Raw genomic sequence first — 26,155 nt, 5'->3', positions numbered from 1 at the left:
CCAGAGATCTGCAGGTCGAGATTCGGCCTGTTTAGTCACATGAAGTCATGTGGCAGAAAGTCAAGACCCTGAGCAGACATCATTCTCAAATTGAGGGACAGCCACCCTATGTTGCAATCATGCGGAGTCAGCATGTCTTTGTGAAAAGGAAATCGTGCTCGACAAACCTATTGGAGTTCTGTGAGGGTGCACGGTGGATAAAGGGTAACCAGTAGATGTCATGTATTTGGATTTACAAAAGGCATGTAATAAGGAGCCACATAAAAGGTTATTCCACAAGATAACAGCTAAATTGAAATGAAGTTTGCATGCTGCCAACATCGGAAGCAGGTTTATTGTCAACTGTGATCCCTGCGCCTATTTTCAGTGGCCACTGAGTTTTGCCCTCTTTGACTCATTTCCCCCTCTTGTACATTTACAGCATAAGCTCTATCCGCTCAAAAATCCTCTATAGCACAAAAGTATGAAAGCACTCCGATGTATCATCTACCAAAGAGGGACTAATTTTGTTAACTTTACACTGTAAGAATCAACTTCTGCTGTGGTTTTCTGATTTTTAGAGCTTCTGTCAAACATTCACTTGGGAGGAAGTATATGCGTCTAGCAACGAGTCACAGGGTGGACAGGAAGTCGCCTGCTCGGCTGATTTTAAATAGGAGTGTGCCACTCACTTTGTGCTGATTTCATTCTGCATCAAAACAGCACAGAGTAAAACTGCCTGCTAAACATTTGCCAGAATGGTGATGTTTCAGGCAAGGTGCATCAAATATTGTCTCATCATACTCAACCTGTTATTCTCGGTAAGGTGATCTTTCTGCTTGTTTGTTGATTGTTTTGTGCGCATGCCTGTTAAATTGAGATTCGACTAAAAACATTTCAAGTATTTCTCATTTGAATATTGGCCACAATAAGATCATTGTTGATCCAGGGCTGTTTATAATCTGCTGCTTTTTTTTCGTTGGTACTATTCATTGTGCGGTTAATAATGTACCAAAGTCGATTTCTTTTCTATCAAATTTCCAACACATTATCTTGAAATAATCCGAAACAATCCTAAAAATGTCTGTTTCTGAAAATATTTCCTTGTGTGATTTAAGATGCGAATCAAAACAATACTGAATAAGATCTCTCTTTCTTCTGGCTAATGCAGATGTTGAACAACCCCCTTTCTCTTACCTTTTGGCTGGTTCAGCCAGATAACCTTGTAAGCAGTAGTGGAGGATATTGCTTTGCTGTCTCTCTCGTATTTGTGAATGGGGCGTTGAGTTGTTACATGTTGTGTGATCTGTCCTGTGTGCCCACTGTCACACACTGGAGAATCTTTGCCGTTTGCGTAGGTATCCACATCTGCTGAGGTTTGTGTGGATGAGCTTAAGAGTTGCCCAGGAACTTTGTGGACGATAGGACCTTTGGGGTTAGATATTTACTCAGGTTTTTTTTGTTGTCTGACTTCTTGTGAACTCCATTCCCTTTCCAAATTTCATCAGGGGTTGCAATCATAATGCTAAAGTTTAAGCAGTGAGTTTAAAAGGGCTGCTGTGACTTCCAATGGCATTGGCAGATGCGAATTAAGGCATTGACAGATGCGGAGATGGTGGCTTTGCTTGATCCACTGACTTCCCAGAGGATTGTAGTATTGAAGATAATTAATGGGGGAATGATGTGCGGCAGCACAGGCAGAGTGCCGAGAGGTCGACTTGAGGGTTCCTGCGATACACCATATCGCAGTGTTCAGTTGAATATCAGTATGGCGGCACCTTGCACAGTACTCACCTACAGAGTACACATAAGGGCCATCTCTCATGTCCAAACCCTGGATACTGATGCTCCCAGGATTGTGCTCACCAGTTTCTGGACCAGGTTGACTTTTGTTTTCACCTTCGTAGCCATCTCCTTCAGTTGGTTCTATGAAGTTATTGTGTGGTCCAGTGGCACGCCAAGGGGGTAAGAGTGGAATTGTGGCACACAGTATTGTTGCAAAAAGGCATTTTTTGGGGGGTGTCAGGATGGAACAGAGGGACTACTGATTGTGAGGATATGGATTGACATTCCATTTCAATGCAAGTATATCCTTTCTTAAATGTGGAGACCAAAGGTGCACACAGTATTCCAATGCGGTCTCATCAAATCCCTAAACAATTATACAAAGACTATTTTATTCCTGCACCCCAATCCTCATGCAGTAAAAGCCCACATATTATTTGCCTTTCTAATTGCTTGCAGTACTGTGCTGTACCTGGAAGCTGACTGCTAACTTTGTGCGTTCCTGGCACAAGCACACGCAAGTCCATTTGAGCATCGATGAGAGAGATAGCTGGCAGCGCTGAGAATGACCCCGCTATTAAACGGGACTTTGCTTCATTTCTGGGCCTCGGTGAGGAATGTCCCTCCCAGGCCCCACTTAGTCCCAATTCCTACACAAGCGAGCTCCGCTTGCCAGTGCAGAAAGAGATCGGGCCGCCATTTAAAATGGTACCCCGATCTCTAGACCCCCCCACCGTAGTCTCTGGACACCCCCAACTCATCGATTGAGACCCCGCGCCCCACCTCATAAAGGCAGAGCATGGGCCTGGGCCCGATCCTGGGCATGGGCATGTGGCACCACCACTGGTATCTGGCACCACCCGTGCCAGCCTGGCAGTGTCACAGTGCCCAGGTGTCATCAGGTGCCAAGGTACCACCCTACCCAGAGCCCAGCCACTCAGGAGCCCCCTGATCGCCTGGGAGAGCCCCCCCCCCCTCAAGTGCCGGTACTCCAGGTTGAAGTGCTAAACGTCGCCCATTCTGGATCTCTGAGGTGAGGCCGTTATGTCCCGGGATCTGGGTAGATCCGGCGAAGATATATTCAAGTGCGACTAACTGCACACTTGCATCTGCAAATCTGTGGTCTGACATCAGTAGGTGGGATCCAAATTGCGGCACCTTCATGGGATCTCATTAGATCTCGCAAGGCATGTCGAGGCTGGTAAATCCCACGAGAGGCCTCTCAAGATATTTATTGGCCTCGTCGCGTCCCAAGTCAGGTGCTGCGAGGCCGATAGATCACGCCGTGTCTTCAGATGTTCTGGAAATGGTATTTGCATCAAAATACAGATATTAAGAAAATCTTGTGCAAATGAAGTACTTTTGAAATGTCGGCACTGTTGAAAATGCATCAGCCAGTTTGTGCACAGCAAGCTCCCACTAACAGCAATGACATTGATCTGTAGATTAATTATGTTGGTTTAAAGATAAAAATTGGCCAGGATCCCAGAGAATCAGAGAATCATCAGATTCCTCTGCTCTCCATCTACCCTCTCTTCATCTAACCTCTCCTTATCTACCCTATCTCCATCAGTCTCTCCAACGACCCTCTCTCTATCAATCCTCTCTCCATCGACTATCTCTCCATCTACTCTCTGCCCATCTACCCTCTCTCTACCTACCGTCTCTCCATCAGTCTTCTCTCCACCAACCCTCTCTCCATCTACCCTCTCTCCATCTACCATCTCTCTATCTACCCTCTTTCCACCTACCCTCTCTCCATCTACCCTCTTTCTATCCACCCTATCAACCGCTTCAATCACCTTAAGCACCAGCCTGAATTTCCATCCTGGGGTCCGGGGTGGTGGGGAGGGTAAACGGTTGTGGTGGTACAGTGGGCTGTATAGTTGGTGGGGGGTGGTGAAAATTGGAATACTGACAGGAACCCGGTAAAGAGGTTGTTGGCTGCCAGATGCCGAAGTGGTCTGAGGAAAAGACCATCCTTGATGCTCCAACCCTTAGCTAAGGCAATGAAAATAAACCAAAAAATGAAGAACAGCCCTCACCCCGCAAATATCCTCACCCTCCATACACTCCCCTTGCCCTATCTACGGCAGCCCATGCTTCCTCATATCCCATGGGCGTTCATACACTCCATGCCAACCTATGCCAATCCACTACCCCTTGCCATTTAAAACCCCTGTGCCAACTTAGTACCGAATCATGAAAATCCATGCCCCCACCCACCATCCTTCGTCCTCATATCTATTATGCCAACTCACCCAGTATCCACCAGGGGCAGAAGTGAGGACCATGCTAAGATTAAATAAAGTTTTTAAGTGCCTATTGATGTATTTTCTCTTTCAAAGAAAACACTCACAGTGAACAAAAATCAATTCACTACATTTAAATCCTTTAGTCCCTTATGAAAGTAAGCATTAGCTGTCATAATCCAACGTCAAAGAGTTTACAACTACTTGGAGCTGTCAATCAAACTATGAACTTAAGGCACCCACTGAAAATAATATTTGCGAAATCAATCATTCGGCAATGATCCCATAATGATATGTTAACATGAAGAGTTAGATAGCGAGTCCTTTTTAACTTTGCCGACAGCTTTTTTAAAATTTAAAGGGCAGGAGATCTAATTCCTTGATTGCTTGATGCTATTTTGACAGATCTCCTAACAACTATCTCGACAGGTCCAATGAGTTTATGCACTTTTTACACGCAACCGTGTTTACTTTAAAAAATCTAAAAGGGCAACTTACCTCTTTCAAAGGGCACCTCGCCTATAATAATGGTGTCCTAAGACCATATCCAAAAGGATATCTTACCTGTCTTACGAACACCAACATCTTTAGATCTTTCTGACCTGATCTGAAGTGCACACTCTGTTTTGGGCATCCCATTAGCCAAAATCAGATTTCGCTGAGGCAGCTTGCACTTCAACAATGTGCAGGTGTCTCCATGAACCCCAGCTGCGTAAATTAGAACATAGAACATAGAACATAGAACAGTACAGCACAGAACAGGCCCTTCGGCCCTCGATGTTGTGCCGAGCAATGATCACCCTACTCAAACCCACGTATCCACCCTATACCCGTAACCCAACAACACCCCCCCCCCCCCCCCCCCCCCCCCCCTTAACCTTACTTTTTAGGACACTACGGGCAATTTAGCATGGCCAATCCACCTAACCCGCACATCTTTGGACTGTGGGAGGAAACCGGAGTACCCGGAGGAAACCCACGCACACACGGGGAGGACGTGCAGACTCCACACAGACAGTGACCCAGCTGGGAATCGAACCTGGGACCCTGGAGCTGTGAAGCATTTATGCTAACCACCATGCTACCGTGCTGCCCCTAATGACTCCGAACGCAAAAATGGCAGAGACCAGGTTTGCTGGATGGGATATCCAGATTCGGGCGTCCACCACCATTGTCACAAAGACAGAGGTCCTCTCCGTCTGCGTGAAAATTCAAGCTGTCAATGAGATCACCCCTTAATCTTCTGCACGAGGAAATACAAATCTAGTTTATGCAATCTGCCCTCATAATTTAACCATTTTACTCCAGGTGGGTCTCAGAGAAAAAGGTTAACCTTCTACTAGCCTTTTAAATATTTTTAAAAATCTCTGTCCACTAGCTTTTGGTGATTTCTGTACTGGAACTCCTAAATCTCTGCACCTCCAGTTCCTCAGCACATGCCATTTAGAAATTAGCAATAGTTAGTTAGATATTAGCAATTGCTTCGATAACTGTGTTGTTACTGTGCTGTTATCTTAATGGCACTTGTCAAAATGCAGCATGAAAATGAAGGGAGAAAGTTTCTGTCAGATTCTCCGGATCTTTGCTATAACTTTGGCAAGCGGCTGTGGAAAACCTTGAATGGACGGCACAAACGAGGCCACACTGTTTCACTGAGGGGTCCGTGATTTGTCCTCTGAATTCCTGGTAGATTATCAGAAAGACTGAGGTGCAAGTTCCCATCTAAGTTACCTTTTAAAAATCCATTCATGGTATGTGGGCAAACTGGCTGGGTCAGCATTTATTGCCCATCCCTAATTGCCCTTGAGAAGGTGGTGGTGAGCTGCCACATTGAACTGCTGCAGTCCAAGTGGTGTAGGTATGCCGACAGTGCTGTTACCGGGTGGGGCTGGCGGGAGGCGGGGCGGGGGGTGATCCAGGATTTTGATCCTGCGACGGTGAAGGAACGATGATATATTTCCAAGTCAGGATGACGTGTGACTTAGAGGGGAACTTGGTGTTCCCAGGTATCTGTTCGCCTTGTTCTTCGAGATAGCCGCAGTCGTGAGTTTGGGAAGTGCTGCCTAAGCAGTATTGGTGAGTTCCTGCAGTACATCAGGTTGGTGTTTTTTTTTGATAAAAACAAATTACTGCGGAGGCTGGAATCTGAAACACAAACAAAAAAATGCTGGAAATTCTCGACAGGTCTGACAACATCTGTGGAGAGAGAACGGATCTAACTCTTTGTCAAAGCCCGACTAGAAACGTTAGCTCCGTTCTCTCTCCACAGATGCTGTCAGACCTGCTGAGATTGTCCGGCATTTCCTGTTTTTGTGTTTTTTTTTTCTCCAGCTAGGGCTCATTGGCTAACACTCTGACCTCTTACTCAAAATATTTTGAGTTCAGGTCCCAGTCCCAGTCCAGAGTTTCAGCCACAAAGTCCAGACTGACACGCACAGGGCAGTGCCAAGAGAGTGCTGCATTGTCAGAGATGCCGGGCTGGATTCTCCATCGGCGGGATCCTTCATTTCGCCGGCAGCACACTTGCGTCCGCGGATTTCCCAACGGCATGGGCGTGCCCACAATGGAAAACCCCATTGGCCGGCTGCCAGGACGGAGAATCCCGCTGCTGGCAGGTGGAGGCGCGTCGCACCAGAAAACGGGTGCAGGAGGAAGGAGAATCGCTCTCGCCGTCTCTCAGGTGAGACATTGAACCGACCGAATCCCCACAATGCTATTTCCATGAACAGCAGGGGGAGTTTTCCTGGTGTCTTGGACAATACTTATCCCTCAACTAACATTGTTAAAAAACAGATGAACTGGTTGTTATCACAGTGTGGGATCCTGCTGCAGGCAAATTGGTTCCTGCATTTGGATCATCATGAAGCCAGGAAAAGAGTATAGAAATGCTCCTTCCTTCCCTGAGCTGATGGCTTTATGTCTACACCTTGTAATGAATGTTTAAAGGCTCCTACAACATTGATAGAAAATTCCACAGTATTGATCCAGATGTGACAAAGAAGAGGATAATTGATCTGCCAAAATAGCTTGCCTTTTTATCGACTATTTCCTATATTTATTCTTTCATGGAATGTGAGTGTCTGCCCATGACTAATTTCCCATCATCTTGAACCAGCGTGGTCCATGTGGACAACTGAGTGGCTTGCTTGGCCATTTCAGACAGCAATGAAGAGTCAATCACATTGCTGTGGTTCTGGAGTCACATGTAGGCCAAACCAAGTACAGATGGCAGATTTCCTTCCCTGAAGGATATTAGTGAACCATCTGGTTTAGCAATTATAATTATATTAACATTTGCCACAGTTTCAGATAAAAGATTCAATGTAGACAGTTGTGACCTTAAGAATAATCCTTTTACTTATTGCTTTCCAGTTGCTGGGACTCACCATTTTGCTCCTGGCATTTTGGTTTCGCTTTGATGAGAGGACAAAGAGCCTTTACGAAGTTGCTCAACATGGGGAGAAATTCACCATTGGTGAGATATTGAGGAAACTTTCCAATGTTGTGAGCTGAGCTGTAATTAAATTCAAAACTTTGCCTTGTTCTTCCCACACTTTAGCTATTCTCCTGCTCTCTGCTGGTTTCCTCACAGTTCTAATCCAAACTTCTGCCCCTCAGAATATAACCCACCAAGACCCATTCAATCACCCCCAAACGTGTTTGTTAATCTACATTGACTCACAGTCCAGCAATACCTCAATTTTAAAATTCTCATCTTTGTCTTCAAATCCCTCCATGGCTTTGCCCCTTTCCACCCCTCTAACCTCCTTTTGGTCTGGGCTGACCTGTAAATAGGACGTGGTGTGAGTTTGGACACAAGGAACAGAGTTTTGAAGTTTTCAGAGGGTGCTAACTGGGAGGTTGCCAGTCATGCATTGGAATAGTCAAGTCAAGAGGCAACAAATGCTTAGTGTTTCAGCAGCAGATGAGCTTAGGTCGACCAGAGTCAGGAAATAGAGTGGGATTCCCCCCACCCCCCCCCCCCACGCCCCCCTTACCGCAGCATGCATGGCGGTGGCAGAGGTAGAAGCGGCCTGCTACTGGCCTGCAGCAGGATCTTCTGGTCCCGGTGCTGTCAGTGGGAATTTCTGGGGTGGCATTCTCTCATCCTGAGGCTAAGTGTTGACGCCCTCGGAAACGACGATGTCAACATGCACTTAGGAGCAGCAATTCTGTCCCCTACAGGGGGCCAGCACGGCACTGGAGCGACCCACGCCGCTCCAGCTGCCGATGACGGTGTCAAATGGGCGCCGTGGGTCTGCGCATGCGCTCTGCGACCGGTGCCAATGCGTGCATGCACAGTGGCTCCCTTCTCCGCGCCGGCCCGGACGCAACATGGCATAGGGCTACAGGGGCCACCATGGAGCAAACGTGGCTCCCAGCCTGAGAAGTCGGACACCGGATCGGTAGGCCCCGATCGTGGGCTAGGCCACAGCAGAGGCCCCCCCTGGGTTCGAACCACCCCTACCCCCCTCACCAGGCTGCCCCCGGATGCAGGCGCAGCTAGGTCCCGCCGGGTAAGACCACACGTGGACAGCGCCGATGGGACTTGGATTTTTTGTGCGGCCGCTCGGTCCATCCCGGGCAGAGAATCGCCGGGAGAGGCCGCGTAGAGTGGCCCCCGACTGGTGCCACGCCGGCACCAATGGCGCTGATTCTCCGCTCTCCAGAGAATCGGCGGACCGGCGTAGGGGCGGTGTCGCGTGATTCACCCCCGGCCCGGCGATTCTCCGGCTCAGCGTGGACTGAGAGAATCCCGCCCCGGTGTTTTCACTCTCCGCCACCAGGGAACCCACCACTTCGACCCCAAGGACCTCTGAATGACTTTACTCAAAGTTGTAAGTGAATCTATGAAAATCAGTAATAATGGAAAGTGTGTGAATATGTGCTGATAATTTTGCAAAAGAATTTCTTCTCCTGTTTAATGGCAATGATGACAGTGGTGCATTAAACCCCTGTCCAAAAAAAGCAAGTGAAATTATTAATAATCCTTGGGGAAAATCTGCTGTGGCTCATTGAGGTTTTGTTGTTGGAGAACGATGTGACATCTCTATGCACTCAGTAATTCAAATAGCCTGGTAGGACTGAGCCCCTCTCCTCAGTGAGAGCTCAGATGAACAAACCTTCATGTCGTCTTTCCATCTAGCTTGATTCATTGTTGCTTTGCTCATAATGAGGCTACTAAATACTGAGCACCAATCCAACCAGATATCATCAACCTTCCTTCCTTCCATCCCTTCTATACCTCCCATTCCTCCTCCTTCGTCTCATTCTCCTCATCTCCTTCCTTCTAATCCCTTCCCATTCTTCCTTCCTTCTTCTCCTCATCTCCTTTCTTCCCTCCTTCCTACCTTCTCTCCCCTCCCGTTCTTCCTTCTCACTTCTTCTCATCTCTTTCCTTCCTCTCACCCCTCCATTGTTCTTTTCATTCCTTCCTTTCCATCCTCCCTCATTCCTTCCTCATCCATTCTTTCTTCTTTGCACCCTTTCTCTCCCATCTCCTTCCTTTCTTTAGATCATTTTTCCTCCCTTCACTCGCTCCTTTCCCTTGCTTCATTCCTTTCTTTCACCTTTCTGTTCTTCTTTATACGATGAAGTGAGATGGAGAGGGGGTGGGAGGAGGTCATTGTAGAACTTAAAGACTGTCATGGATGAATGGGGCCAAATAGTTTATTTCTGTGCTGTTAATCCTATATGGTGAGTGGTGGGGTGGGGGCTGCAGGAGAAGAGGTGTCAGAATTGTGGGACTGAGAGAATGGTGCAGAGATAGAGCTGGGTGCTATCAATGTTTATAGATACAGAAGCCAGCTCATGTCTTCAGATAATATTGCCAATAATAATAATCCTCAATTGTATGAAGTTACTGTGAAAAGCCCCTAGTCGCCACATTCCGGCGCCTGTTCGGGTAAGCTGGTACGGGAATTGAACCCGCACTGCTGGCCTTGCTCTGCATTACAAACCAGCTGTCTAGCCCACTGAGCTAAACCAAGGAAGAGCAAAGGAAATTACAGGTAACCCAGGACTGGAGATGTGAGTGCAGGAGATGGAGGATAATTGGAGATTCACTGGCTTTGTGTTTGGTGGGAAAGGGCAGCCCCAAAACTGGCCAACAGAGGAGAACTGGAGGCAAAGAACAGTCAACTATTTTAAACACTGTGGGGAGGGGAATGAAGGAGAGACAACACACCAAAGTGCAAGTGAAATTGTGTCAATGATGTGAGATGGGCTGAAATTTGGACAGGAGAGATAGACTTGGGGTGGTTACACTGAAGGGGAAAGGGAGGTATGCAATTGAAGCAATGACCAAACACAAGGAAAGAAAAGACATTTTGCAATTTTACAATGACAATGTCCACTTTCTCTCTAGGTATTTATGCCATGTGGGCAGCAGGAGGCTTGCTGTTGGTTGCCGGTTTCACGGGATACTTTGCTGTAACTCGAGAATCAAAATGTTTACTTTGGGTTGTAAGTATGACTGCCTAAGTTTGAAGAGCTATATGTGGAATATAGAAATGTTGCCGGTGCTGGTGCAGCGATATCAATAAGAGCTAAAAATAGCTTTATTAAAACTTAATTATATCATTGAATGAGTTGTCTCAACATGGACTATGCCTATGGACTTTATGTTTAGTAAAGTGAAGTCGCCATAGTCCCAGATGTCCATAGGCTGCTTTTCCCCCTTGAGGGGGAGAGCTGACTGGTGGTGATTTAACCTGAGGATCACCACACCTCAGGCGAGGGGTAAGGTTAAGAAGATGGGGCCTTCATGAATAATCTCAACCAGTACAGGAATTGACCCTGCACTGTTAGCCTCACTCAGCATCACAAACCAGCTGTCCAGCCAACTGAACCAAACTAGAATACTCCCAGACTACTGGTTCTCCAGATCCATTCATCCAGGCCATTTTCATGGAAGTGGGATTATGGCCGTCAGGGCACTTAAGAATCAATCACATTGCTGTGGGTCTGGAGTCCAGACCAGGTAAGGATGGCAGATTTCCTTCCCTAGAGGCTATAGTGAACCAGATAGGTTTTTACAACAATCAATGATAGTATCATAGTCACCATTACTGACATTAGCTTTGTATTCCAGATTTTATTAATTGAATTTAAATTGCAGTAGTTGTCATGTTGGGATTTGAACCTGTGTGCCTGAGCATTAGCCTGGGCCCCTGGATTACTAGTCCAGCGACTTTACTGCTTCGCTACCATATCCCCGGTGCAACCAATCAAGCGCATTAAGAACCATATTGAGACCAGTTAAATGAGGCTGTCTAGAGTTTTATGGTTGACCCCCAGTCTCCAGTAATGACAAGGGGATAATTAGGTGCTGAAGGTGTCCCTGCCACTGGCAGGTTGGGGTAGGCCAGAGTGGCAGGAAGGCCTAGGTGCTCCCTGGGTGCAGAAGCAGCCACACAGCACGCTGCGGAGCAACTCCCCTGCTCCCTCACAGTGATGATCTGGCTCCTGAATCTATTTTTTAATTAAAGGCTTAAAGAAATTGGAGGTATGTCTCCATTTTGAAGCACTCTCTCTCTTACTTACCTTCATTCTTGGCTGTTGCACTCCAAAGGTGGAAGACAATTGGCTGTCCAGCTTTGAGAGCTCATCCGCCAACCTTAATTGGGCAGAGAACCTGTCTCTAAGCAAATTAATGAGGGACGCTGAGAAAATCTCATTGAAAAGGCATAAATGGGGCATTTTTAAGCTGACAGGCTGTGACAAGTGGAGTGTCACAAGGATCATTGCTGGTATTTAAAATCTTTATTAACGACTTGGATAAAGAAACAGAGAGTAACGTATCTAAGTTAGCTGATGCTGCAAAGCTAGGAGGAAATGTAAACTGTGAGGAGGACACAGAGAGGCTGGATTAAATGAGTGGTTTCTTTGCAACTTCAAGTACGTTATCCTTTTCTCCATTGGGAACATTGACCATTGACAGGAGACAATTCCTGCCCAATTAAGGATGGCAGGTGAGCTATCAAAGCTGGAGGGCCGATTCTCAGAGCTGGGCTGAATGGCCTGTTTCTGACCTGATCATTTTATGTTATTTTACATAGAACATAGAACAGTACAGCACAGAACAGGCCCTTCGGCCCTCAATGTTGTGCCGAGCCATGATCACCCTACTCAAACCCACGTATCCACCCTATACCCGTAACCAAACAACCCCCCCTTAACCTTACTTTTATTAGTACACTACGGGCAATTTAGCATGGCCAATCCACCTAACCCGCACATCTTTGGACTGTGGGAGGAAACCGGAGCACCCGGAGGAAACCCACGCACACAGGGGGAGGACGTGCAGACTCCACACAGACAGTGACCCAGCCGGGAATCGAACCTGGGACCCTGGAGCTGTGAAGCATTTATGCTAACCACCATGCTACCCTGCTGCCCCATGTCAATAATTTGAAGCTTGGCCCTTAGTTCAGTGTGTGTGTTTAGTGTACCGTGCTATATATCCCATAATTTCCTGTTCAGCTGTCGACACTGACTGATTGAGACATTTATAGAAATATGACAGATCTTATGCAGAAAAACAACTTGTTTAAAAACGGAAGCCACTCACAGCGCGGAATCATCCTGCCTTTGAAGACCTTCAGAGGTTGTGATCAATGTGTTTCATAACTCTGCTGGTGATACCACCTTACATGAGAGTGTCATTGATGGACAAATGAGTGGGGCAAACAGCGATCTGTGCCAAAAGGAGCATCTTCAGATTTCCCTAGCTGACCGGAGAACGCAAGGGCACCTCAACAGAGGAATGCCCTCTGAAGTTTGCAAAGTATTTAAAATTATTTGAGGAGGTTGTCCCTCTTTACAGGATGGCCTATTGTAGCAGCTATGACCTCATAGCAGAGGTTGTGAAGCAGCAGGGTGGCGTTACGTAAAGGAGAACACCCTGGCCCTTTTGCCTGCTGTCAGGAGAACGCCTCCAGAGATCTGCTGGGGCTTCACCCACTGCTTGGTGTCCAAAAGGTCAGGTGGGGTTATGGGGATAGGGTGGAGGCGTGGGCTTAAAGTAGGGTGCTCTTTCCAAGGGCCGGTGCAGACTCAATGGGCAGAATGGCCTCCTTCTATAAATTCAATGAATCTATGGAACTGAATGAGTAATGATACCAGTCCTAACTCAATGATGCAGCTTACGGCATTCTGCATTGACGATCAACAGCTGCGACGGCGGCACGGTGCCACAGTTGTTAGCACTGCTGTCTCACGGCGCTCAAGACCCAGGTTCAATCCCAGCCCCAGGTCGCTGTCAGTGTGAAGTTTGCACATTCTCACCCTGTCTGCGTTGGTCTCACCCCCGCAACCCAAAGATGTGCAAGGTAGGTGGATTGGCCACGTTAAATTGCCCCTGAATTGGGCACTCTAAACAAAACAAATGAAACTAACAGCTGCATTGCAACAAAACCTCTTCCAGCAGCAAACTAGTAGGAACGGCCAAACTATATTAAAGTGTGAAACTCTGTCCAACTCTGTCAAACTACCACTATAAACTGTTGGAAACAATGCCCAACTGTTTACTAAAGGCAAAATACTACAGATTCCGGAAATCTGAAATAAAAACAGAAAATGCTGGATAAACTCAGTAGGTCTGGCAGCATCTGTGGAAAGAGAAACAGACGGTGCGATTCAGCAACCCTATTGTGCCAGGTACGGATCTGGGTGCAGCGGGTAATTCGTGGCGAGCCTAAAACCAGGCTTCGGACGTGCAGCTGATCGCAAGTTACCCGACTCACTCCGCCTGGCGCAATCCAGATCTCACCCTAATGGCTCATTTAAATACTCGGATACAGGGTTTACCCTTGCCCAGGATTCACCAGCCATAACTAGGAGACCTCCTCAGGGCGCCATTTAATATTAATCCACACAAATTATGTCTTAACAGCACTGGGGAGGTCTCCCGGGCCATTGGAGACTTCAGGGTGGTCGGGAACAGGCAGGGTGGCACTTGGGCATCTAGGCACTGCCAGCCTGGCACCCTAGCAGTGCCACCCTGACTTTGCCAGGGACTGGGTGGCACTGACAGGGCACCAGGGGAATTGACAAAGTGCCAGGCTGGCAGTATTAGGGTGCCTAGGTGCCAGGTTGGCACTGCTAGGGGTTGGGCCCGGGCGAGTATTGATAGTGGAAGGGACTGAGGGACCTCTCCAAGGTTTGGTGGGGGGGGGGGCATGAGATTGGCTCCAAAACATGGGTGGGACCTGAAAGGGGGGGGGGGGGGGGGGGAGAAAGATCGGGGTTGCCAGACAAAATGACAGATCCCTTTAAATGCGGCCTTACACAAGAACCTCCCCAAGGTGAAACAAAATGGTAAAGTGCTGTTGGATAGCAGGATGGTTCTTAGCTTTACAACTGCTGAAAAGATCCTGCTAAATGCAATGTTCAGCAGACTTTGACTTCAGTCTGCTGAATCACGCCGAGTTAACATTTCAGAACCAAATGATCTTTATACAGATGTGTATTAATCTAAAGGTGGGAGTTTTCAGCCCTGCCCGTCACCAGGATGGTTCCATCCCACCAAAAGTCAGAAAACCTGCGGCTGGGCTGCCACCTCCTCCGCCACAGGACCCGACGTGGCGGGACCGGAGAATCCCAGCCTAAATCGCACCATGTGAAGCTCACTGCAGGAACTCACCAAGATTCCTTGGGAAACATCTTCCAAACCCATGACCTCTACCATCCAGAAGGGCAAAGGCAGCAGGTATCGGGAAAAGCCATCACCTGGCATTCCAAGTCACTCTTCACCCCGACTTGGAAATATATCGCCAGGGTGCCCGGGTGGCACCCTGGGTGAAAATCCTGGAACTCCCTTCCTATCAGCACTGTGGGTGTACCTACACAACATGGACTGCAGCAGTCCAAGAAGGCAGCTCTTCAAGGGCAATTAGGGATGGTTAATAAATGGTGGCCTAACGAATAATGCCCACATCCGGTAAAATTAATAAAACCAAAAGTTTCTGTGTAAAGGAGACTTGTGCCTGCCGTAGACCCAGGCCAGAGACGCCAACCTGTACACAAAGAGAGGGTCATTTCATACTTGGAGTGGTCCCCCAGTGTCTGTTATAGTGCATCAGCAGCACATTACCAGTCCAATCAGATTGTAAGACAACGTTGTCCAATTGAAATCAATAACAATTCTCAGGTGAGGCCGTGGTGACTTCTCTCCTTGTACTAATTTTAGGTGAAAATCCATCACACACAATGCAGTAAGTGTTTTTCAGCTATATTCATTCGCTGCAAAAACATCACCCTCCATTCAGTAAGTAAGGAAGTAAAATGTTCGATAATCGAATAGACTGGTATGTTTCCATATCAACATTTTACCAACAAAGAACAGAAAACTTAAAGTTCACTCGCACAGGCTGTGTGAATATGGGTATTGAGATCATGTGACCAACGACAGTGCCTATGACATATTTTTAATTGCTAATCAGAAATACAATTATAGCCACATCTGAATTTCCAATTCCCCTCATGCGGATAGTGTCCAACGTATTGGACTAGCTCCACCTGAGGTTTTCCCCAGCTCCTCCAAGCCCAGTCTTCAGCTGCCATTGGAGCCATTGTGATGCCAGAGAAAACAATTGATGTCCTCCAGAATTGAACACTTTATTCTGGTAAGGGTTTAGAGATGGTGTAAGTTTCACTGAAGTGAGTGTTTACTTCAGAAGAATAAAGGAGGTCATTAAAAAAATTATTTCATGGGATGTGGTCGTCACTGGCTAATCTGGCATTTAGTGCTCATCCCTAATTGCCCTTGCGAATGTGGCAGCGAGCAGTGCGTTAGGGAGGGAGTTCCAGGATTTTGACTCAGCGACAGTGAAGGAACAGCAATATATTTATCGTTCAGGCTGGTGGCCAGTCTTCACCAGCAGAGATATGACTGGTCTTTGGCAGGAAGATTCTGTCCTGTGAGTGGATTCCATGTTTAAACAAATTCACCTAAAATTCTGCATATAGGTTGAATGTACCCTGCCTGGTGCTCCCTAAATATAGAAGATTAAGATGTGATTTGATTTAAATATTTAAGATGATTAAGGAGGGAGAAAAACTATTTCGTCTGATGACATTGACTAGCTCAAGAGATCAAAATACTAAAATTAAAGTGAGGCTATTTGGGGATGATGCCAAGAGTTGTTTTTTATACAAAGCGGGGTGGAAATCTGTAAGTCTCTTCCCAGGAATCTGTTGAGGCTGAGGGTCAAATGAATTGATAGATTTTTGTTGGGTAAAGATATTAAGGGTTAGAGAAGCAATGTAGGTAGATAGAGTTAAGGCACAGGTCAGGCACAATCTCATTGAATGACAGGGTATCTCAAGGGGCTGAATGGCCTCCCTTTGTTCCTCCATTCCAACCCAGGAGATTCAGGACCAATATCTTTATGACAATGAATTGGGTCAGATCAGACAGATTATCGTGTCAGTCCTCATTACTTGTATCTCACTCACTGTTCTTATTCTCTCTCAGTATTTTGCGATTATCGTGCTTTTATTTCTGGTTGAAATGGCCGTCGCTATTTGGGCATTTGCACAGAAAGATGAGGTATGTTTATTTTTGTGTTTGACACAACTCCTTTTTATTTTCTGTCTGTCAGTGTCAGCTGTCTACGAATTTGTTTTGCTCAGATCATTGTTGGAAGTTCTACCAAGTTCTACCTCTGATTTAGATCCCTGAGAGCAGTCACACAGTCCATGAAACGTTGAAATTTGATTGAATTATTAACAGTGATAAACATGCCGTGATGAACCTATGCAATATTTATTGAAATAAGATGTAATTACAAAGGGCATTTGTTAGATCATAGCGTGCAATGGTAGGTGACAACTGCCTACAGAGGTTTATCTTCCATCACTCTCCATCTGGTTGACATGTACTTTTTGTCAATTACCAAAACCCTCAATGATACGATTCTCACCCATGTGTTTAAATACCTTCTGGGCCTCATCCTGCACTATTTCTGTTACTTCTCCAGTGCTAAAAAAAACCCCTCACAAAACCTCCATCTCTCCAACTATGGGCCAGTTATGCATCCCATTTCATTCTGCCCAAGTACTGGTGGGTGTACCTCCTGCTAACTAGGTGCTGCACTGGAATCCAATCCCTAAACCAATAGAAATTGGATAAACAACTACATAATCTGTTCTTGTGATGTTGGTTGAGAGATAGAGACTGGTCAGAATGTGAGGTCCTTGTCACTGATCTTTAATTTTCATTGTTTATGAGCTGCAATGGGGTTTTTTGATGTAAGAATCTATTAAGAATGCCTGGCTGAGTATCAAATGCTACAAGACCATTGATCTCAGCATATTTCATATTTTGACTTACAGTTTTAAGAGGTTATTAAAGGATTATCTGTCTTTAATAGGGTAAGTGAATGAGTATTGATTTGTTTTATAACAGATTGAACATTTGAGAGATTGACATTTTTTGAATAGCTTCTGTGAATGAGAGTTTTTATAATTATGAAATATGTTTGAATGACAGATCTTTTTTTGTTTGGAATTTTTTTAACACCCATTTCAATGACATCCTCAGGTTTTCCCATCATGAATACTGGGCGAATGGCCATGGAGGATACATGGGGGTCATGGAGGAGGCATGTGGGATATGAGGGGACATGGAGTGACCATGGTGGATATGAAGGAGCAGGGGGAGATGGAGGGCGCAGGGACTGGGATGGGGATATGAGGGGACATGGGAGGTATGAGGGGACATTGAGGCGACATAAGCATATAAAGGCCATGGAAGATGTATGAGGGGTGTGTGGGGTGTAAGGACTGAGTTATGGGTGAAAATGAATGATATTGAGCTGCTGTTCATGAGAACGAAGATGGGCTTTCTTACCAGCCATTTTCTACACCCACACTCTTCCTGCATCACAGCTTGTAAAAACGGACAGAATTGCACACTCTCAGTGCTGCTTTGAGAGGTTCTGCCTGGATTTCAATGCTCACGTCTCGAGTGGGTCTCAAACCCACAATCTTCTGACCCAGGTGAGAGTTCTACCATTGAGCGACAGCTGACAAGCCATAGGAGGAGCAGCAGTACTCCTCCAGATATAAGAAAAAATATTAACAAGGTCATGAGATCAAATTTTGATCGTGTCTCAGTCCCTTTCACCGTCTTGCATTCCATGTGGGATGCAAGTCCGAATACACTTCCACAGCTCTTGTGTCATATGAAAATAAATCTTTGCAGTGACAGACCAGCAATCTGAGATTGTTTTTCCTTGTTTCTTGTCCAGGTGATTAAGCAGTTGCAGGATGCCTATGCTGGGACCATTGATGTGAGCAGCCCAGATGCTGTTGACTTTAAGTGCATGATCAACGCACTGCACAAAACTGTAGGTTGACTGTTTTCTCAAATATACAATGTTACAGCATTAGTGTACGTGAGAAAGTGAGCTTTGAATCACACCAGGTGGTTTGAGAATTTGAATTGAATTTGAAGAGTGGCCAAACAATATTTCAGAACAGAAGGAGGCCTTTGGCCGATTGTGTCTCTGCTGGCTCTTCGAAGGTCCTGTCCAATTTGGGCCTACTCCTCAGCTTTCTCACTATCACCCTGCACATTACATGTCAAATAAGAACAAAGAACAATACAGCACAGGAACAGGCATTTCGGCTCCCCAAACCTGTACTGGTCATGATACTACCCTTGGCCAAAACCTTAAAGAACAAAGAACATATTTACATTATTATATTACATATTTTGAAGCAGTATTCAAAGAGTCATCACAAATGTGATGGACTGAATGGCCTCCTTCTTTGACCTATGATTCTGTCTGCAGTCAGTATGGCCTACATTTGACTCCATGCTCACATCAACATGTTTGACTATTAACTGCGCTCAAAGTGACCTGGTCATTCAGTTGTATCAAACAGCTAGAATTCATGAAGAAGGCCCACAACACTGTCTCAGGACATCTAGAAGCATTAAAGATAACTTGTAGTCTTGCCAGCAACCCCCATTCTGAGAGTGAGTAATTCACATCCGGGAATGTTTTCACCTGAATGGAAAGTGGGAAATTGTGAATTGCATTCTGTTAGTTTTAATTTATTCTCTCATGGGATGTGGATGTGGCTTGCTCGGCCATTTCAGAGGGCAGTTAAGAGTCAACTACACATTTCTGTGGGTCTGGAGTCACCTGTAGGCCAGACCGGGTAAGACTGGCAGATTTCCTTCCCTAAACGACATCAGTGAAACCAATGCATTTTTACGACAATGATGGCCACCATTACTGAGACTAGCTTTTCATTCCAGATATATTGACTGAATTTAAATTTCACCAGTTGCCATGGTGATCCCAGAGCATTAACCAGTCCCTGGATTATTGGCTCAGTGACATTACCACTACACCATGGTATTGACATATTTAGCACATTGCAAAAAACAGGCACTTCACAAAGAATTCTGTGGCAATCCGTTAGTTCTAGAGGCAAATTCTAGCTGGGAAATTTAGCCTTTGTTTAAGGCCTCCCTGTTACTCTATGTAAACGGTGTGGAGCTGCGAGTGTGTGATGGTGACATCCCATATGGAGCTGAGCTAAAGTGTCATCCACTCAATGTGCGGTAGTCCCCACGGCACTATTCCTAATGTGGTTTGACCAATAGGCCAGCCTTCAATATCCTGAAAGAAAGAAAAACTTCAGTTCATAAAGCAATCTCAGGGCCACCCAATGTGATGGAATAATCTTCATTTACCTGGATAAGTCCTGTTCCAACAGCATGCAATAAGATCAACACCATCCAGGACAAAGCAGTCTGCTTGATTTGAGTCCCATCCACTACGTTAAACGTTCAATCCCATCACCACCGACACACAGTAGCAACGTGTGTACCATTTCCAAAATGCATTGCAGGAACTCACCAAGATTCCTGAGGCAGCACCTTCCTTATCCGTAAGCTGTACCATCTAGAAGGACAAGGGCAACAGAAGCCTGGGAAAACCACCACCGGCAAGTTCCCCTCCAAGTCACTCACTAACCTGACTTGGAAATACATCTCGATTCCTTCACTATCACTGGGTCAAAATCCTGGAACTCCCTTGCTAACAGCACTGTGGGTGTACCTACACCTCATGGACTGCAGTGTTTGAAGAATGTGGCTCACCCTAACTATCTCAGGGTCAATTAGGGATGGGCAATAAGTACTGGCTTAGCCAGTGACGTCCAAATTCCCTGGATGATCTTGTGTTTGAGGAATTGGCGCAGGATGATGGATGATCTCGTTGTATCTGCCTCCCTCCTGGAATCAACATCTGCTGTGCCATTTGTATGAAAACTGGGTGTACTCCAATTTTGTTCCTGACATAATTAGCCTGGGCGCATTTTCCGCCAACACTCAGAAGTGGACTCATAGCTGTTTAAGCCAGAATACGCTGTCTCAGTGACCCTCCTCCATGGTAATAACACTGGACTACATAGGGATATTGTGTTGAAACATTAGCTGAAACAATGAAACTGAATGGTTATTTGGCCAATTGTTTGTTAGGGTTTCTCTTTTGAGTTGTATGGTGTAAATGTTTTCTCCTTTCGTGCTGACTAACAGAAATATTTTTGGGTTTCAGTTGGGCTGCTGTGGTTACAAAGATAAACAGGGCTCGGTGAGAGGATGTACCACCGGATATAAGGTAAGGGTCGAAGCCTTAATATAATCTTTGCGGAAGCTGAGGTTGGTGTATATTGGAATAAACCTGGTGGACACTGCTCACTCCTCTTAACTGCTTTGGTTGACATGTAGCAAAGGGAAGGCAAAACATTAATGGGAAAAGAGGAATAACACAACTTGTATTTATGTCACTGTTTGAAGGTAATGATTTCCGAGTACTTCACAGGAGCGTTATAAACAAACTATAACAGTGAGCCACATAAGGCGATATTAGGTCAGGTGACTGAAAGCTTGGTTATTAATAAGTGTCTTAAAAGAGGGGAAGAGTTGCGGAGAGGTTTAAGGAGGGTATTCCAGAGCTTGAACCAGGGCAATTGAGGTCAGAGCCAATCACATTTAATTAGACTGGCTTCTCATTTAATATCTTCTCCGAGATACTACCCGGTGGCGTCGGGAAGTGCCAAGGAGGTGGATAATATAGGGCAGTGTACGGGAATGCCACATAGGGCGACCCATTGGGAAGACCCTGCTGTCCTGAGGCTGGCGATCTGTATTTGGGGTGGGGGGGTCGGGGTGGGGGGGTGAGAGGAAGGGGGCGGGGGGGGGGGCAGTGGAAAGATCAGGTCAGCGATCTATGTTTGTAAGTGGAATCATGCTATCCATGGAGGAGGGGTGTCCCCAAGGGCAGCACGGTAGAACAGTGGTTGGCATTGTTGCTTCACAGAACCAGGGTCCCAGGTTCGATTCCCGGCTTGGGTCACTGTCTGTGAGGAGTCCACATGGGTTTCCTCCGGGTGCTCCGGTTTCCTCCCACAAGTCCCGAAAGACGTGAATTGGACATTCTGAATCCTCCCCCTGTCTACCCAAACAGGCGCCGGAATGTGGCGACTAGGGAATTTTCACATTAACCTCATTGCAGTGTTAATGTAAGCCTATTTGTGACAATAAAGATTATTATATCCATGTGGGGGAGGGGAGGGGGATGTTTAATTTCACTTTTGAGTTTGGGGCACCCTTTAAAAATGTCGCCTGATTTCTGTGAGGCCAGGCTTGCTGGCGAGCTTAGGCTCTGCCCCTCACAATGATGGTGCCAACCCCCACCCCCCTTTCAAAAAGTGGCAAAGTGTGGGACGATCTGCAGAGAAACATGCCCGTTTTCTGACTGAACCTGGCACTTTGCCATTTTATTTTCAAAAATTCCGCACATCGTCTGACATTGCCCCACCCCTCTCTCCCACAGCACTCTGATTGGCCGGGTGTGGGAGGGGAAGACAAAATTTGGCTCTGTGTATTTATGTCCTTATGCTGGCAGACTTGAATGGAATCAATAACCTTTCTGAAAATCACCCTCGATTAGGTTTGTGTGATGTTTGCTGGCAAAGTTTGAATTGTGATCATTATTCAAGAGAATTTGCATGACGTGACCCTGAATAAAAAGGAACAACCATGCAGAACTCAGATTATTGGTAACTATGGAAACAAAATTTATATAGCACCGTTCATAGCCTCCGAACAGTCCAAAGCATTTTACAGTCAGCGAAGTACTATTTGAACTAAAATAATTGTTGTAGAGTAGAAACCAGAGCAGCCAATTTGTGCACAGTCAGTTCCCATGAACGGCACTGAGATAACAAGGAGATAAACAGTTTTTGGTCACATTCGTGGAAAGATAAATATTGGCCAGGTCATAAGGGATAACTCTCCTCTGGGGCTGAGCACAAAATCCAGGCTGACACTCTAGTGCAGTACCGAGGGAGTGCTGCACTGTGTGAGGCGCTGCCTTTTGGATGAAATGTTAAACCGAGGCCTCATCTGCCCTATCAAATGAAATGAAATGAAAATCGCTTATTGTCACAAGTAGGCTTCAAATGAAGTTACTGTGAAAAGCCCCTAGTCGCCACAATCTGGCGCCTGTTCGGGGAGGCTGGTACGGGAATTGAACCATGCTGCTGGCCTGCCTTGATCTGCTTTCAAAGCCAGCGATTTAGCCCTGTGCTAAACAGTCCCTTAATGAAGTTACTGTGAAAAGCCCCTAGTCGCCAGATTCTGGCGCCTGTTTGGGGTGGCTGGTACGGGAATTGAACCGTGCTGCTGGCCTGCCATGGTCTGCTTTAAAGGCCAGCTATTTAGCCCTGTACTAAACCAGCCCCCTGATCAGGGGCAGGGGCAGGAAATGATCAGGTGGACGTAAGACACTCCGTAACACTACAATGAAGAAGTGAAGGGATTTTCTCCCCAATGTCCCAGCCAATATTTATCCCTTAATCAATAACACAACAAAAAACAAATTATTTGGTCATTGTGGGAGCTTGCAGTGTACAAACTGGTCACTGCATTTTCTACCTTGCAACAGTGACTACACCTCATTGCCTGTAAAGCATTTGAGATGTCTGGTTGTTCTAAAAGATGCTACTTAAATACAATTTTATCTTTATTTTTATCTCTCTTATCTAAAGTGCCCAAACAGTCATCGGGAGTGACAAGAAATTTTATGCTTTCATGGATTCAGTCTGGGTTGATTGTGGAGATGAAAAGGCAATGTTCTGTTCCTGAATCATCACACTTCTTTCGTAATCCAGGAGGTTAAGTTCCCTCCAATACAAAGAGGTCATTAGCCTGAGTGGAAGTAGGGCTGGCTGGTAAAATGGTGTTGGGGGGGGGGGGGGGGGGGGGGGGGGGGGGGATTTGTCACTGCTCACAGATTTGAGCACCTAATGGTCAAACACAGCATTCAAAGTCCAGCACTCCTAATCCCCTGTTTTTGCAACAACCTTGAGTGGGATTCGAAACCACAACCTTCCCCTTACTGAGGTAGGAATGCTACCCATAAAGCAAGGCTCACTCCTAAATTATCTAGGGAGGGATGAAATTCAGGAGCTATGTTTATGAGCTAACTCTTATTTTCAATGTTTTTATGCAGGACTGTCTAGAAGCCATTGAAGAAATCATCAACTCCAAGCTTCACATCTTTGCAGCAATTGCTTTTGGCATTGCCCTCATTACAGTAAGGGAGATCTGTGATGTTTTGATTCAAGCCTTTACTTCAGGTTTCCTGTTTGTTGCTGATGTTTCTTTGTTATATTTCAGGTTTTCGGGATTATATTCACGATTCTGTTGCAACGATCTATCAAACCATCCGGTGTAATCTAACAATCAGAATGTCAACCACAAAGTGCCATTTTGAAATCAAATCTGTTTACTTTTTATAACACAAATGCTATTTAAAAAAAAAACTTTTTGGAAAAGTCCAGTCATTCATTTCCATGTACAAATTATGATTATTTTTGGCTAAAAGTTACTTTTGTTGTAGGGGTTTGGCTCTGCATTTCTATCCCCTTCTAGATTTTGTTACGACTTCTGCAGAGACCAATAACTTCTCAAAAGATTCAAACCACCAGTTATTAGCTGAAAGAGTGACAGGACAAGATTTTACATTTTAAAAACTTTTACTGTAACAAATGACTAAAAAAAAACCCACTATGGCCTAAAGACTGCATAATTTTGTAAACCTTAAAGAAGAGAAACATTTCCCTTTATCGCCCATTACACTCTCCACAGAATTACTGCCCTTTTATCAAACATTCTAGAGCTTCCAATGGGTTCACTTATCCCCGTTTCGCCGAGAAGTAACTTTGAGTGATTTTCCCCAGATATTTCGCTCAGTTTTCGGAGTGTTTCTTGAACGCATCGCCAGCAGTAAAAGCTGTTCCGATATGATTCTTCTTCCTCCTGCAAAGTGAGCCAGGCAATTTTCCGATACTCGCTACTGATCAGCATGCTCCGATTGCTGATCCAATAAAACAAATTGCATTGATACCACAGAAGTGTGATTTTAGGAATCACGTTCTGTAATTCCATCCCATTTTACCAGGAAGACCGCTGCCGGTAATGTGGTGGGAGAGCTGTTGGTAATTATAAAATAGATTGCGTTTAACATGATTAACAACTTTGAGTTCACCCGTGGGTTAAGGTTGATTACAATCTTTACTCTGCCAGTAATAAAATGCAGCTTTTATTGGTTACCACTTACCGCACGATACAGGTTACTACTGTCAGGAATAAAAAATAAATGTAAATGTCAATAATAAAGAGTGAAAAAAGATGTTTCTTTGTGTTTTATAAAGAATTACAAAGTAATTCAGGTATTTATGCTTCACACGCCCCTCATCCCACATCGCTTCACCTCATTTTGCAGCATATCTCTCTATTCCCTTTGCTCTCGTATTTTTACAATCCACTCAACCAATCCATGTGAGAGTAGGATTCACATTCTCACCACTCTCTCTGGGTGTAAACGTAAGTTACTTATTGAAGGATGTGTGGAAGGGCAAGTTTAGGCTGCTAGCAGTTAGTACCTGGTTGCAAAGGCTGCTGTGTTTCCTACATTATGACAGTGACAACACTTCAGAAAGTGCACTATTTGCCCCAAAACACTTCAGGATGTCTTGACGGTGTGAAGGTGTTCTGGAAATGCAAGTTCTATTTTTTCCTCCTGATCCCTTGAGATCTGCAAAACCAACTGAAGACCCTACCTAATCTTTTACACTCTCAGCCTGCCCGTTGCGGGAGGTGGGGGGGGGGGGGGGGAGCAGGACGAAGAATGATGAGCCCCGAACCTCCATGGTCCTGATATGAAGAGCCCTGAGGGAAGTCCTGGTGGTGGGGAGTGGACTGGATCCTGGTGGCTGATGCCACTGAGGTAACTACAGGTTTTAAACTATTTCACAGGAGGTGAGTGTCACTGCCAAGGCAGCATTTGTTGCCCATCCCTAATTGCCCTTGAACTGAGTAGCAGTGGCCAAGCGAATGGACCAGATGCCATAACTTTTTAAAGTTTCAATTTGGTGCGGAAAGATAGATTTGTTTCAGGAGTGATAGTATGAGAAATAGGGCTTGGTTATTTTATAAACAAAAATTGTTGGCAATAAAAAAACAGAAAACAATACTTACACTTGTAAACTTCAACGCTAACATTAACAGATTACATACAGTTTCTTAACTTTAAACCACTAGTTCCTATGAAATATCACTTTTAAATAAACATGCCGCTCACCTGCCAATTGCACAGAGTAGCAAAAACAATACTATCATTTACAAAGCAATATTTCTTCTGTTAGGGATATATTCAGAACTCTTTTCTAAAGCCTGCTTTGGTGCCAACTTTCATGACCTCTCTGGTCGGTTTCCACGGCCTTTTGGCTGGGACTGTTCAGAACAGCATTCTTTCTCTCTCTCGTTCACCCAGCCCCTCAAACAAAGATTCTCTCTTGTTTTGAACCAATTATCGAAATCTTGGCTGATTGCCCAATCCCATTTATACAAAGGAATAGAGCTATGCCATTTATATGCAACTAACCTTCCACTGATGGACAAATAGGTCATCCGATTCTGTGATGGGCTAATGACTGATCAAACAAGGTTATCCCAAATGACAATGGATCTTGAGTGCATCATCCCGGCTGAAGCAAGGCATCCTGTGTATTCCCACCAATGAGGTTAGGCTGAATGGGATTATGGT

At 45.5% G+C, this 26,155-nt stretch overlaps 1 protein-coding gene across 1 annotated transcript; it reads left to right on the top strand.

Moving 5' to 3' along the window:
• Positions 1–587: 587 nt before the first annotated feature.
• LOC119955090 (CD9 antigen-like) lies at positions 588–24,739 on the top strand. Its single transcript, XM_038780960.1, has 8 exons — positions 588–800; positions 7,389–7,491; positions 10,384–10,481; positions 16,495–16,569; positions 18,272–18,370; positions 20,597–20,659; positions 23,558–23,641; positions 23,725–24,739. The coding sequence occupies exons 1-8, from the start codon at positions 738–740 to the stop codon at positions 23,785–23,787; spliced, it is 648 nt and encodes a 215-aa protein (XP_038636888.1). The 5' UTR covers positions 588–737; the 3' UTR covers positions 23,788–24,739.
• Positions 24,740–26,155: the final 1,416 nt, after the last annotated feature.

This window comes from Scyliorhinus canicula, chromosome 20 (assembly GCF_902713615.1).
Source record: "Scyliorhinus canicula chromosome 20, sScyCan1.1, whole genome shotgun sequence".
Lineage (NCBI taxonomy): Eukaryota > Metazoa > Chordata > Chondrichthyes > Carcharhiniformes > Scyliorhinidae > Scyliorhinus > Scyliorhinus canicula.
This window is presented reverse-complemented; position numbering and strand designations above follow the sequence as displayed.

Coding starts and splice junctions, on each gene's coding strand:
- LOC119955090 (XM_038780960.1), top strand. CDS start 738: ATGGTGATGTTTCAGGCAAGGTGCATCAAATATTGTCTCATCATACTC. Junction 18,371..20,596: donor TCAACGCACTGCACAAAACT/GTAGGTTGACTG, acceptor TTTGGGTTTCAG/TTGGGCTGCTGTGGTTACAA. Junction 20,660..23,557: donor GATGTACCACCGGATATAAG/GTAAGGGTCGAA, acceptor GTTTTTATGCAG/GACTGTCTAGAAGCCATTGA.